At 38.0% G+C, this 14,263-nt stretch overlaps 1 protein-coding gene across 5 annotated transcripts in view; it reads left to right on the top strand.

The window, feature by feature from the left end:
• Positions 1-14,263, top strand: part of cc2d1b (coiled-coil and C2 domain containing 1B) — a 122,216-nt gene that overhangs the window by 28,020 nt on the left and 79,933 nt on the right. For all 5 annotated transcript variants that reach the window (XR_007956001.1, XM_052011994.1, XM_052011997.1 and 2 more), the window contains exons 10-12: positions 243-373; positions 2,174-2,246; positions 6,579-6,697. Coding sequence is in view for 4 of the 5 variants with exons in the window: in XM_052011994.1 (XP_051867954.1) it covers positions 243-373; positions 2,174-2,246; positions 6,579-6,697 (323 nt within the window). In the remaining variant the exon portion in view is untranslated. The remainder of the gene's footprint in view (positions 1-242; positions 374-2,173; positions 2,247-6,578; positions 6,698-14,263) is intronic.

Consider the following 14,263-nt stretch of genomic DNA (forward strand, 5'->3'; position numbering starts at 1 on the left):
ACAAGCTAGATGACCAACAACAGATGTTGGAGAGAAGGAGTAACCAGCACCAGGGACAGCTAATGCTGCACCTAGAAGGATGAAGAGGGCAGTTGTGACAATTGACCAAGGGAGGTTGGGGAGAAAACGCTGCTAATTGACATGAACAAATTATCATTGTTTGCTGTAAAATCCTTTAATATCTGATGAGTTATTCAAAAGAAATTCTTAACTATAGCAGGGACATATTTTTGTGATTCTAGGCACACCGCCACCGCCCAGAGATATTCTGGAAGCTCTACATCAAAGAATGGAGAGGTACAAAACAGCAGCAACTCAGGCTAAAGCTAATGGAAATGATCGTAAAGCAAGGATGCATGAGAGAATAGCAAAGGTACATTGATTCTGGGGCATTTCTTCAGTCCTTTTTTCAATATCATCTTGAAGATGTTGATTTCTTGCTTAAGGTATGGTACCCCAGGTGCCCTTGGTTATCTTATCTAATCAGTAAATATTCATGTGTGCATCATTTTGGTGAGCTGTTCCCTAACATTGATGACCGTGAAACAATTGGACGCATACTTTTACACACTCAACAAAAGCCATTTTATTTATGGGAGGTGCAGAAGCTGTTGATTAAACCCTCTTTGTTATCTGTTCTGTATATTCTGACCCTCATATAGCTCATTCATTTGCCTTTTCATTGGGGAAAGCTGAACAAATTTAGTATGACTTAGTCAATGTAAGACATGAGACTTGTTGCAATTTCAGACCACTTTTTTTAAACCTCGCATAATATAAAAAGTAACTGGGTATCCTGTGTTGTCTAGAATTGTAGCTAGATATTTTTTTCCCTTGATGGTCAATCCAAGTTGACATGTGACTAGTTCAAACTTCCAGCTGAGGCCTGAGCCTACCTCCCACAGCAGTTTCCTAACTGACATTGGATATGTGGATCTTCACAGGAGATTGTAAGGGCATCTCTTAATTTCTTCCATGGCCACAAATTGGCAAACACAACTACCAAGTGACCCAACTATACCTTGACTGTACACTGGTGGAGGTCTGAGTCCACTGATATGAAGGGAATCATTGTCCTTAGCTGCTCTGGCAATGTATGATTTCAAACCCAGAGCAATGTGGTTGACTTGTAAAGGTCTTCTCAATGCCTTTCTGGCAATTCAGTTGTGTTAGGCTGCTGTGTCAAAACCCTACTAGGATGAATCGAGACTGAACTAGGCACTGACATTATGGTGTACCTTCACAATGTGACTAAGCACTGAACATTGCATTCTTAAGGCAATTTGGGAGGAGCACTGAATGTTTTGTTAGTGAAGCCCCAGTTCCTGGAATAAATTATAAAAAGTGAATGAATTTAGCTCTAATAGACGTTATGTGATAAGACCTGCAATGTCTTAAAGATACTATGGCAACTATTATAATGATAAATTTGATGGCAACTATTAGATCTAGATGGAAAAGATAATAGATGTGATGGCTCGCTAGTTTTTGGATGATGGTTAATATATCTTTGTGAAGGTGACCATGAAGATCCCAGGCAATTTAATATGGTAAGTGCAAAATCACCCACACCATCTTTGTTATATCTACTGGATATCCTGCCCCTCATACATAACTTAATCTGAAAATCCTTAAGGGGTTAAGTAGCCAGTGAAACCTCATTCTGACACATGCATTTATAGCTCAAGAAACGATAAGTATAGATTTAATGAGACATAGATTATATTTTAATAATTCTATATTTCAATAATTAATAGTAAAGAAGAATTGTGATATTTATATCAATAACAATCAATAAGATTGTGATTTATGTGAAAACAAAGTCAGCAGGCTTTTTCTTAGATCTTGTCTAAGAATGCAAGGGAGTCATTGCAAATTTTCCCAAGTTAATGTGCAATGTTTGAGAACTGTGTACATTATAAAAGGGTTGATAATACGCCTTTTGACACAGAAAGAACCCTCCATCCCCCAACAGGAATCTTGGAGACCAGCTTTAACATTAAATATTTGGAACTCACCTTCAAAATGGGATTTACTCTTTACAGATATGTGGACATACATCCATGTATGCAAGAGCTCAATGTACATAAATTATTTTGATATTGATCAATTGAAAATGTACATCATCTTGGTGAAATGCATAATTGAGAATTTCTACCTTTTTATTATTCAGCAATACCAAGATGCCATCAGAGCACACAAAGCTGGAAGAAAAGTGGATTTTGGAGATCTTCCAGTACCCCCAGGCAAGTATTGTATATTTGAAGAAATGTTTATGTATACAATCTTCATTCATTTGAGCAGGTGCATTTGTCCAACTGTGACTTACTACTACATGCAGCTTATAAGAGTGTAGTAATATTAAGTGTTTTTGTCTGCCTGACGTGATTAAATATAACAAGATTTACCTTCATATAAGCTTATTTTTAAATTTATATTTTTGCATGCTGCAGGAATTGACTTTGTAATGGACTGTAATGGTAATGCAAAATTATTTGTACTGTACATTTACCAATTTAAGTGTGGAAGATTGAAGGAATGGGGACTGTTCACTGCATAAAAAGTTACTTGATACCCCTTCCAAGTGATTCTGCTATTACTAAATATTTGAAAGAGGAAAATAGAAGATGGGAGAAGAGTAGATAGAGGATTAAACTAAGAAAGAACTAATGTCACAACAGAAAATATAAAAGATGGTTGGTACGTTTGTTCTGTGTATTATTCATTGGGCAGGGCATGTAAGCCAGTCACCTACAGAAGCTGGTATGAGACTCGATTTGTATTGATCCCAAAGCTTCAAGGTAATGAAACTGGTAATGTGGCCAGCATAAAATATGCACCCTGATAGGCAATTCTTCAAGTTGAAGGATGGAATGTAAACTCGGTGCCTGACTCTGAAATGACTTATCAACATCCTAAAAGCAAGGCATTTATAAATATTAAGAATAAAAACTTTTTAGATCTTCTGTGTGGTGTTTGTAACAGAAAATGCAACAAATGTGAAAAGTCTTTCACATTGTAAAGGCTTATAAGAAAACAGGAACAGGAGTTGGCCATTCAATCCCATTAAGTCTGCCCTGCCATTCAATATGATCATGGCTGATCTGTCTCGGGCCTTGTCTCCTCTTCTGTGCCAGTTTCCCACAGCCTTCGGTTCCCTGATCTTTCAAAAATATATTTACTTCCTCTTTAAAGACTCCAGTGATCTGTCTTCCAGAAACTTCTGTAGTATTCCAGCGATTCACCACCCTCTGCAAGAAGAATTTACATAAAATTTGTATAAAAAGCATCTCCCATGCTTTTGGGCAGCTGTCATTTGAATAGCTTAGAACCTCTTCAAGGCTGCTGCCTCTCTATTTCCCATTAATTGGAAGCACTCGGGTGGGCACAGATAGGAATGGTTTGGTGGGTAAGGAATGGAATCCTAATAAAATAATCTGAGACCAATTATTACCTATATATTAGCTGCCTGTCTATTTTGGGTAGGCGCATTGGTTGCCAAAATCAAATTATCCGGAAATTCAGAGTTTGTTAATAAGTTGGCTTGAAAACTTGTGCAGTATTGAGTCTGCTATTTCCACATTCTTCAACACAAAAAACAAGTGTATTGAAACAAATATAAGTGTCTATATTTTATTTAAAAGGTAACTGCACAGGCATACATATACCCCTCTCAAATGAAAGTCTACAGGGACTCCACAGGGTTTAGTTGTGAGGAAACATTAGATGATGAGTCTATGTTGTCAACTCTTCACCTCTTCATCTAATGTTTCCTCACAACTAAAAAAAGTTAGAGATTCAATAAGTTTTTAGCCTCAGCATAACCTGTTTTCTTTTTGTTTCAGAATGTGCTAATCTCAATTCCCTTTAAATATCTTTGCTCTTTGTCTCAACTGCTCCTTGTGGCACATCCTATATTCTTAATCACTTCTGGATTAAAAAAAGTTTGTGAGTTCCCTATTCCATTAATAATAATATTTTAGTAATGATCTTTACTTTTGGACTGCACCACAAGTGAAAATATTTTATTCTATATTTGATATTTTTGTAAGTAAATTTCCTGATCAAGTATGCATTCCCCGTTCCTTCGGGATGTTGGTTTTCTCAAGATGCCTAGTGGATGCTTTCTTGTAAACCATGGTCCCTTATAATAATACACAAGAGTGGAAGCTATGGCATGGAAATCTTCACCTTGTTGGTTTTGTACTAGAATCAGAGTTTGTAGAGGGAGTCATCTATTTACTCCCACTCCATTGCATTTTTTTTTCAATTTTTAAGTATACAGTATATCAAATTGCCATTTGAAAATTACTGTTAAACTTTTGCCACCCTTTCCAAAAGTGTACCCATGAGTAACAACTTGCTGCATTAAAAATTGCTTATCTTTCTTCTGACCTACCTGGGAATAAGCAAATTCAGAAAATCCACAAAGTTGCAAATTATACACAAAGTGAACTACATACTGGGGATTGAACAGCCCAAAGGAAATACTCTGGCTTGGAACATTTTAATATTGCTTATAATACTAGTAACAATGGGATCGGCTCTGTGACATTGTTATCATTGTGGGTTCATTTATTCCACAGAAAGAACCAAACCCATGAGCAAAATGATCACATCAGTTGCAACTTTTCTGTAATATAGAATATTGCTCTAATATGGAAAATAGTTTTATCTACACTGTAATTTGAAAGCACACAAGCACAAACAAGTGTAGATAATAGTAAAATAAAATGCTGGAAGTGATCAGCAGGTCTGGCAGCTGTGGAGAGTTTGAACATTTCAAGTTGGTGATTTTTCCTCAGAACTAAAAATGTTAGAGACTCAATAAATATTAAACACCCACATTTTCAGGACATGGGACAGGGAAGAAAGTGGCATAGAAGCAAGACTGAGTGGAGGCAGGAGAAGTTAAATGAGAAAAGGGAATGAGGATGGGGCAAGAACATAAAGATTAATCAGGAGAGATGAAAATGGCAGCAGCTATAATTCCAAATGCAGCAAGCAAATGTTTTAAAGTGTTGCAGCCCATCTTTGAAGTGGGCAGGCCCTTTTTATGCAATACCTGGCAACTCCTCCTCATCAAGATTCCTGAGAATGTGATATCCCATACAGATCATTGACTTGACACTGGAATTCCCTTCAATCACAGGAGATGAAAAGAACACTAAGTTAAAGCAGTGCAACAGTTGGATTTTTTTTTCTTTTTTTAAAAAAAGCAAAGTGAAATGATCTACTTAAATTTCTGCAACAAGCCTCAAGTCACCTCGTACTTGCTCCCAGTGTAGTTTCTCCTTTGGGAAATACCAGAAAGCAGGAAAGTAGTGACATCCATGTAAAAACAAGTTTTGGCAATAATGGTGTATTTCTAAAGTAAACTACAGAAAATACAGCCTTTACTCAACTTTCACATGTACAATTTTAAAATTTTTGCACATTTGTGTACAAACGTGTCGGAAGTGTTGTACCATCTACTTTGTAAATATTGATTACCATCTTCCCAGCAGTCCTTTAAAGGAAAAGACTCTCCCCATGATTCCTGTTTTCCTACCCCTTGTAAACTACCAATCCTTGCATTTGTATGAATTCTTTTCATGATCTCCAGTGTCCCAAAGCACAATATTATTAATGCAGTACTTTTAAAGTGTGATTACTGCTAAATCCCATACGCAGTGAGATATTCATCAAATAAGTTTTTGCCAATTAGTTTTAAGGGATAAATATTAGTCAGGACATCAGGGAGAACTTGTCTGCTTTTCTTCGAGTGTCATCTTTTACCTTCACCTGAGATGACAGATGGGACTATTCTGTAACTTCTCATCTGAAAGATGCTAATTCACCCAGTGCTGCACTGCAGTATTAGACTAGAATACTTACTAAGTGGAACTCTGGAGTGGAACTTGAATGTAAGACTGGGTTAACAATGTTGTTGTTGAATCAAGGCTTACAAAATAAAAGTGGATTTTTTCTTTGTTACTTTTATATTGCATTTGTAAAGAACTTGACTAGTTTTTGTTGAATGCAGAGTATAGACAATTTAGACAATGAATGCACCAAACCATGGAGCAAATTGAAGCTACCTCTTTAGGATAACTAAATAATCCTTCAAAATTAACAGAAAAGTTTTGGCTGCTTCTAATTATCACCCACCATTTAATTCTATAAATCCATTTTGGCACTATTGTTCAGAACAAATTTCACACCATGAACATTTAATGGCAAACCAGTCATTAATCACTAGCTGATTAAACTTACTGAAAATGTAATTTTAAATAATTCAGTAAGTTTATTGTTGAAGTACAGTTGAGTGAAGGTGTAGTAGTAAGTTAAAATTGGATGCTATTCTGCAGAGGGAAACCATGGATGTACTTTCCAGCACAGTTCATTGACTTACTTCGTTGGTGTTGCGGGAGATCCTGAAGGAGAGCATTTGCTTAAAAAAAGGGTACTGAAAATCTTGAGTGGGTCAACCTGCCTGCTTCAACAAAATGATGTGAAACCAATGGGCAGTGAAACTAGCAAAGAATTTTCAGATTGTTAACTGCTGTTGTTAAGATTGCTACGTTGACTTTCTGTAGGATTTCCAGCCATACCAGGAGTGGGAGGAACATCTGGAGACATTGGCATTTCTGGAACACTTCAAGCTGCTTCCAGGCTAGCTGCAGCAGAAGTTGAGGTGGAGGAGGATGACGACGAGGTAGTAGATATAATCAAACCCATTAAATCATTGCTTTTACTGATTCCATTTTCTCTTTTCTGAAAGGAAGGTGTGGTGCTTATTATCCTCCAGTATTCTTCCAAAATGACGGTTCTTTAGATGTTGGCCAAGATATTCCATTGAGAATTGGAGTGGAAAGATTCTCTTTCCCTGAGCACCCATTCCACCCAGAAAAGCACACTTGCATACTATTTGTATATTATTGTCAATTTTTCTGTGGTGTTATGATGGGGATTTGGAGGTTGGCATATTTGGATCAAGGTAGAAGAGCAAGTGTGAAAGAAAGGAAAATCATGGGAAGCAATCTCCATACAAGACATTAGAAAAGTCACCAACACACACACACAAAATGCTGGAGAAACTCAGCAGGCCAGGCAGCACCTATGGAGGGAAATAAACAGTCAACGTTTCGGGTTAGAACCTTCATCAGGACTGGAGAGGAAGAGGGCAGAAACCTCCCTCTGGTTCCCCACCTCCTTCTCTTCATTCCATGGTCTATTGTCCTCTCCTATCAGATTCCTCCTTCTTCAGATCTTTGCCTCTTCCACCAATCACCTCCCAGCTTCTCACATCATTCCCTTTCACTCCCCCCCCCCTCCCCCACCTACCTACCTCTCCCCCTCACCTGGACTCGCCCATCACCTGCCAGCTTGTGCTCCTCCCCCCCCACCTTTTTATTCTGGCTTCTGCCCTCTTCCTCTCCATTCCTGATGAAGGGTCTTGACCTGAAACATTGACTGTTTATTTCCCTCCATAGATGCTGCCTGACCTGCTGAATTTCTCCAACATTTTGTGTGTGTTGCTCTAGGTTCTAGCATCTGCAGAATCTCTTGTGTCTCCATTAGAACAGTCACTCAGTAAAGAAGGGTGGGAGAAAGCATTTTGTGGGTAGTTGGAAAGGTACATCTGAAAGGGTTTGAATGGAAGGCGAGGAGACACCAATTTCTCTAATATTGAAGTTCTGATGTTCTAAAACAAAACTACTATTCATGGGCCTCAGTTTTTACAGATATAAAGAAGATACCGCTATTTTAGTTTTGATATTCACAATTTAAAGTGGAAACCAAGAGCTGCCTTTCTGTAACGATAAGATTTCTCCAATTCTGAACAGTTATATTTCTCCTTAGGATAAGCCTATACATCATTCCAGTGTTAGCACAGATCAATATGAAAAACATCAAAGCACCACACATTGGTCTAGCACACTGGAGTCTTTCCCGCCCTGTATGTCTACAATAGGTGAGTAAGGTGATAACCATTGGCTGGGAAATCCTGACCAGGGATTATTAATAAATGACAAACCAGAATTCCTTATTCTTCAGTGAAAAGCCTCTATTTGAGCTTGAGAGATTACAGCATCCTTAACATACCAGCTGACACTAGGATCCCTTTTCTGACTCTTAACCTGTCCTTGCTGTAAGCTAAGCCCTGTGTTATACTTGCAAGTAGTCAATCCACCAACAATCCCATGAGAAATAACTCCCTGTGACTGATTGGTTCACTGCTGACTGCAGCTCCTCTCAATCAATCACTGACGGCTTCTTTTGGGGAGTGACTAGTTCCACCATCCTGATTGTCTGAGCTGACTGTGGGGCCTTGTCAGATTGCAGGGTCTGACTACGACAAAGATATTGTAGGTTAACTTTGATAACAGGCAGGAATTTCCATACAACCATATTTAGAAAGGAGTTTTCAAGGCACTGGAAATGGAACAATGTTATCCATTTTCTTCTAGTCCCACAGGTTCCTTTTCAGCCTGTATCTTTAAATCATTAAAGTCCTTGTTGGAGTTTTCAACATCTATTTGTCATGAAGTGATTTCCTATCACTAGCTTCTATATTGCCTTTTAAAACAGGATGGCCTCATTGCTTTATCTTGCACATTTAAATGCTTAATCATTGAGCTCAGCAGTATGAAAAGAATCTGGAAAGACCTAGAGGAAGGCAACTTGATTTATGCCTAATTTAAGAGACCTTTAGTTATTAATTTAGTATTAGGCTATGGTTCTTTTCATCAGATTCGTCTCAAAGGAGTATAATTTATGTGTGTATAATAATGTGTAAATGAATTCAGTACCAAATGGATTATTGGAGCTAAATGTGCAAAAGAAGTCCATCTTGCAAACTGGGTACTGAAAGCAAAGCAGGTTAGATAGCAGGAAGAAGCATTTATTTTAGAATTCTTTTTTGATCCCTAGAATACTGTAGATTGCTTGTATGTGCATTGAGTGTAGATTTTGTGCAGAATTTTAAACTGGTATCTTAAGAATTATTTTTGCATCTTACAAACACTAGTTCCTTCAGAATAAGTTTGCCAGATATTCTTGGAAGATTCCAGAAAAGGTCCAGAGCAAGAATGAAAGGTCTGCAACTTGAAATATTAACCATGTATCTCTTTTTCACAGATGCTGCCTGACTTGCTGAGAGTTTCTAGTATTTTCTGTTTTTAATTCCATGGGAAGTCTTCTTGATTAAAACCTAGAGCTCCTTGTCTATTAGAATACGGTTAAGCTTTGGGTTTTTTTTAATGTGACAGAGTGAATTCCTGCAAACTTAAGTTTTATTTTATGTAAGGTAGTATGGAATTGGGAGTTCACAGGAACTAGTCCTGTCAGTCATTTGAGATCCTCTGGATTTTACATGATTAATTTGAGATGGCAAAGGAATTTTCCAGAGTTGTATTTCCTGTACATTTGTCTTGAAGGCTTTTTTTTTGCCCCTCTTATGAAACTGCATGATGTTAATGTGTGTAGAGTTCACTATATCAGAATTTGACATGCTTGATATTCATTTGATCTTCTGTCCTTTTTCATGTGTTTCAAAGAAATAGATTTGGCTTGCTATGAATTATTCTTGCATTTATCGTTAATTGTATGTTGTTAATTTTACCTTGTTTCAGAATAATTTTAATCTTAGAGAATTCAATCCCTTTACCCACTTCAGAAGTTGGCACATTTTGACTGTCCTATGTAGTAAAAGGAATACATGCAAATTTCTATTGTTGATGATAAGTGGGCATTCTTAATGAATGTAAAGCAAAATCAAATTGTTAACCCTGTAGGAGGGTAAACTGGAGCAGATATAATAGGTAGTGGTCGATGGGTATTAATCTGGCTGGAGGTCCACAACTAGAAGTGCTGTTTGTGATTTATGTTGTCACAAACCAGCAACAAAAGAAACACACTGAGCATGATTCAGTGTTAAAAACTATTTTATTAATCACTACTTATGATAATACGTAAAATAAAAGTAAAAATGTTAGTATGTTAGAATTCAAAAATGTTAAACCTCGAACGTTAACCCCAAACCTAAACTCTTCGTGTGTGTGTGTGTGACAAAGTCCAAAACTCCCAGTTCCGGAATGGTTCTTAAAGTTCAGTTCCGCAAGCCATAAGGTGAAACATGAGCAAGGGCTTCTTCAACAACCACCGTTGTCTGAAGATAAGATGTAGATGTAGAAAAACATAGAGAGAGTACATACGAAATCCAAATGTTCCACGATGGAACCCAAACGACACTTCAGTGTTTACTCGGTAGTGACTTCCTCACCCCGAAAAGCATCCGAACCGTGGTCGTCCACACACAAATACCTGTTTCCTTATACAGGTCAGCAACAAAGTGAACTCCACCGGATTACTTCCAACTTTTCCATACATGGATTTCAGTGGTAAACACAGTTATTGTTTCTCATCCATCGATAGAGAAAAACAAGCAGGCTGGTGTCTCTCTCCCTTCTCTCTCTCTCTTCTTCTTCTTCTTCAACAACGTCATTACGTCCTTTATCTTCTATTGACGTAAGCACGCCCCACACACACATACACACACACTCTCTATCTTAAAGGGACTTTCACTGAGTCCATAACACCTCCCACCTAAAAAAAAAATTTCCCAAGAAAATTTTAACCGCGCATAGAGTTAGTAATGTTAATAATTATCACGCTACACAACTACAGACTATCAGATTAGTACAGATACATGTTTCCCATTTAACATCGGGAAAGACAATCAGCAATCACATTATCTTTGCCTTTAATGTGAGTTATCATGAGATCAAACTCTTGCAAAATTAAACTCCAGTTTAACAGCCTTCTGTTCTTGTTTTTGACTCGGCTCAGAAACACCAATGGGTTATGATCTGTATACACAGTCAATGGTTTCTGAGTGGTGCAAACATATACACTGAAATGTTGCAAGGCTAAAACAAGCGACAGTAATTCTTTCTCTATGGTGGAATAATTCTTTTGATGCTCATTAAATTTCTTTGAAAAGTAAGCTACAGGATGGTCAATATCATCAAGGTCACCCTTCTGCAACAACACAGCTCCTGCAGCTTCATCACTGGCATCTACTGCTAATGAAAATGGCTTTTCAAAGTCAGGTGTTCTGAGCACAGGATGGTAGCATAAAATGGCTTTCAGCTTCTCAAATGCTTCTTGACAAGAATCTGTCCAAACAAACTTTACTCCCTTCTTCTGAAGATTAGTTAGGGGAAGAGCAATATCAGCAAAATTTTTACAAAATTTTCGATAATATCCAACCATTCTCAAAAATCTTCTAACAGTCCTCATACCTGTGGGAATAGGGAACTCAGATATTGCTTGAACTTTTGCCTGAACAGGAGCTTGCTTGCCTTGACCTACAACATAACCAAGATACGTCACAGTGGCATGGCCAAATTCACTTTTAGCCAAGTTAACTGTAAGGTTAGCCTTGGAAAGTCTTTCAAACAACCTTTCTAACGCAGAGATGTGATCTTCCCAAGTATCATTCCCAGTCACTAAGTCGTCAATGTAGGCATCTGTATGTTTTAACCCATGAATCACTGAATTAATCATTCTTTGAAATGTTGCCGGAGCATTTTTCATTCCAAATGGCAAAACATTGTATTCATACAATCCAGAAGGGGTTACAAAGGCAGAAATCTCCCTTCCTCTATCTGTTAATGGAACACACCAGTACCCTTTTAATAGGTCAATCTTTGTAAGAAATTTTGCCTTTCCCACTCTGTCTATGCAATCATCCACCCTAGGAATAGGGTAAGCATCTGACTTTGTTACAGCATTCACTTTCCTGTAATCTGTGCAAAATCTAACAGTTCCATCAGGTTTAGGTACAATAACACAGGGCGAACTCCAATTTGAACTAGAATGTCTAATAATATCATTTTCCAACATGTATTTTATTTCCTGATCAACAAGTTTACTTTTTTCCACATTCATTCGATATGGGTGTTGTTTGATTGGTTTTGCATCCCCAACATCAACATCATGGGTAATTATCGATGTTCTGTTTGGAACATCTGGGAACAGATTTTTAAATTTTAAAATTAATTCTCTCATCTGTTGTTTTTGTGAAACTTGTAAATGGTCCAACTTCGTTTCAAGGTTCTCCAGGATATTTTGGTTTTTTAGTTTCGATGGAACAATATTTGGTCTAAATTGGCCTTCCTCAACATCAACATCAGGCATTCTAGAAACAACCTTTTCACCATCCACCAAGGCCACAACTGAATCCTTCTCATAATAAGGTTTTAGCATGTTTACATGACAGAGTTGTGTTTTCTTGCGTCTATCTGGTGTTTTGATTATATATGTTAGATCAGTCACTCGAGATTCAATAACATAGGGTCCAGAAAAACGAGCTTGCAAGGGATTATTTTGGCTAGGGAAAAATACCAACACCTTTTGCCCCACTGCGAATGTCCTAGGCCGAGCACGTCTATCAAAATATGTCTTCATTCTTATCTGGCTTGTTTTCAGATTCTCTCTCGCTAGCTGGCAGACTCTCTCCAACCGAGTTTTAAATTTTTGGACATAGTCCAACAGACTCAAGTGAACTTCCTCATTAACCCATTGCTCTCTTAACAAGTCCAAAGGTCCTCTCACCCGATGTCCAAACACAAGCTCAAACGGACTAAATCCTATTGACTCCTGGATCGATTCTCTAACGGCAAACAAAAGTAAATGGATACCTTCGTCCCAATCCTTGGTGTTTTCAAAGCAATAAGTCTTCAGCATATTTTTGAGAGTAGAATGAAATCTCTCCAAAGCTCCTTGAGATTCTGGGTGATATGCAGATGATACAATCTGCTTTGCTCCCAGCTCATAGACTATTTGTTGAAAAATTTTTGACATAAAATTACTACCTTGATCAGATTGGATTTCTTTTGGCAAACCAAACAAGGTAAAAAATTTTACAAGAGCCTTTGACACCGTCTTGGCCTTAATATTTCTAAGGGGTATTGCCTCTGGAAATCTAGAAGTGGCACACATGATGGTTAACAAATACTGATTTCCAGTCTTAGACTTTGGTAAGGGGCCAACACAGTCCACAATCACCTTCGAAAAGGGTTCACCAAAAGCAGGAATTGGTTTCAAAGGAGCCACAGGGGGTTTTTGATTTGGTTTACCTACCATCTGACATGTGTGGCAGGTTCGACAAAACATCACCACATCTTTTCTCAAACCAGGCCAATAGAATTGTTTCAAGATCTTCCCTACAGTTTTATTCACACCAAAATGACCACCCAAAGGCATACTGTGGGCCAGGTTTAAAATCTCATCCCTATAAACTTTTGGAACAACAACCTGATGAATAACTTCCCATTCCTCAGTAACAGGAACATGAGGAGGTCTCCATTTCCTCATTAACACTCCATTTTTGACATAGTATCCAGTTGGCACCTTTTCAATCTCCTCACATGAGAGTGCTTTTTCTTTCAATTCTGTCAACTCAGGGTCCTTTGTCTGTTCCACCATAAAATCCTTCCTCGACAAAGACAAATCTTTAAATTCAGGCTCACTATAAGGATGTTGATCCTCCAGTGAAGACAGAAAAGTCTCAGATAAGGCATCAAAATTTTCTTCCTGTTTAGGACTGTCACAAGGAACTACATCAGACTGCACCGGACTGTCTGTCTTGGCTAATTCTCTAGCTCTAGCTCGAGTCACCGCACATGATGGGTAAACATCTGAATCATCCTCAGACTCATCAATCCTTGGTTTGGTTGTTAACCGTACCACAGGATCACTTTCTCCATTTGCAAGGTCATTTCCCAATAACAAAGAAACTCCTTCCACTGGCAAACTAGGTCTTATCCCTATCTCGACTGGTCCTTCTACGAACTTTGACTTTAAAATCACCCTGTGAAAAGGGACAGACATGGTCTCACCTGTAACGCCTCGTATTAGATTTACTTCACCAGTGTCACTTTCTTCACCAAAATTTAAAACACTGTCCAGCAAGAGAGATTGACTAGCCCCAGTATCTCTAAGAATTTTCACTGGCACCTGGGGTGACTCATCATTCAGTGAAACAAAACCCTCTGATACATACGAACGGAATTCTTTTCTCACCTTCTCCAACTTTTCTGCTTTTCCCTCTTGCAAGGACTGATCTTTAACAGCATCTCCTAAACCTTTTTGATTTTTAATTGCCTGAAAGCAAGCATTGGGCCCAGCTTCCTTCTTTTTCTTCAAAAGGGCACAATTAGATATCACGTGGCCAGGTTTCCTACAGTAATAACAAGTACGCTCAACAGGTTTC

Source organism: Pristis pectinata, chromosome 3 (assembly GCF_009764475.1).
Source record: "Pristis pectinata isolate sPriPec2 chromosome 3, sPriPec2.1.pri, whole genome shotgun sequence".
Taxonomy (NCBI): Eukaryota; Metazoa; Chordata; class Chondrichthyes; order Rhinopristiformes; family Pristidae; genus Pristis; species Pristis pectinata.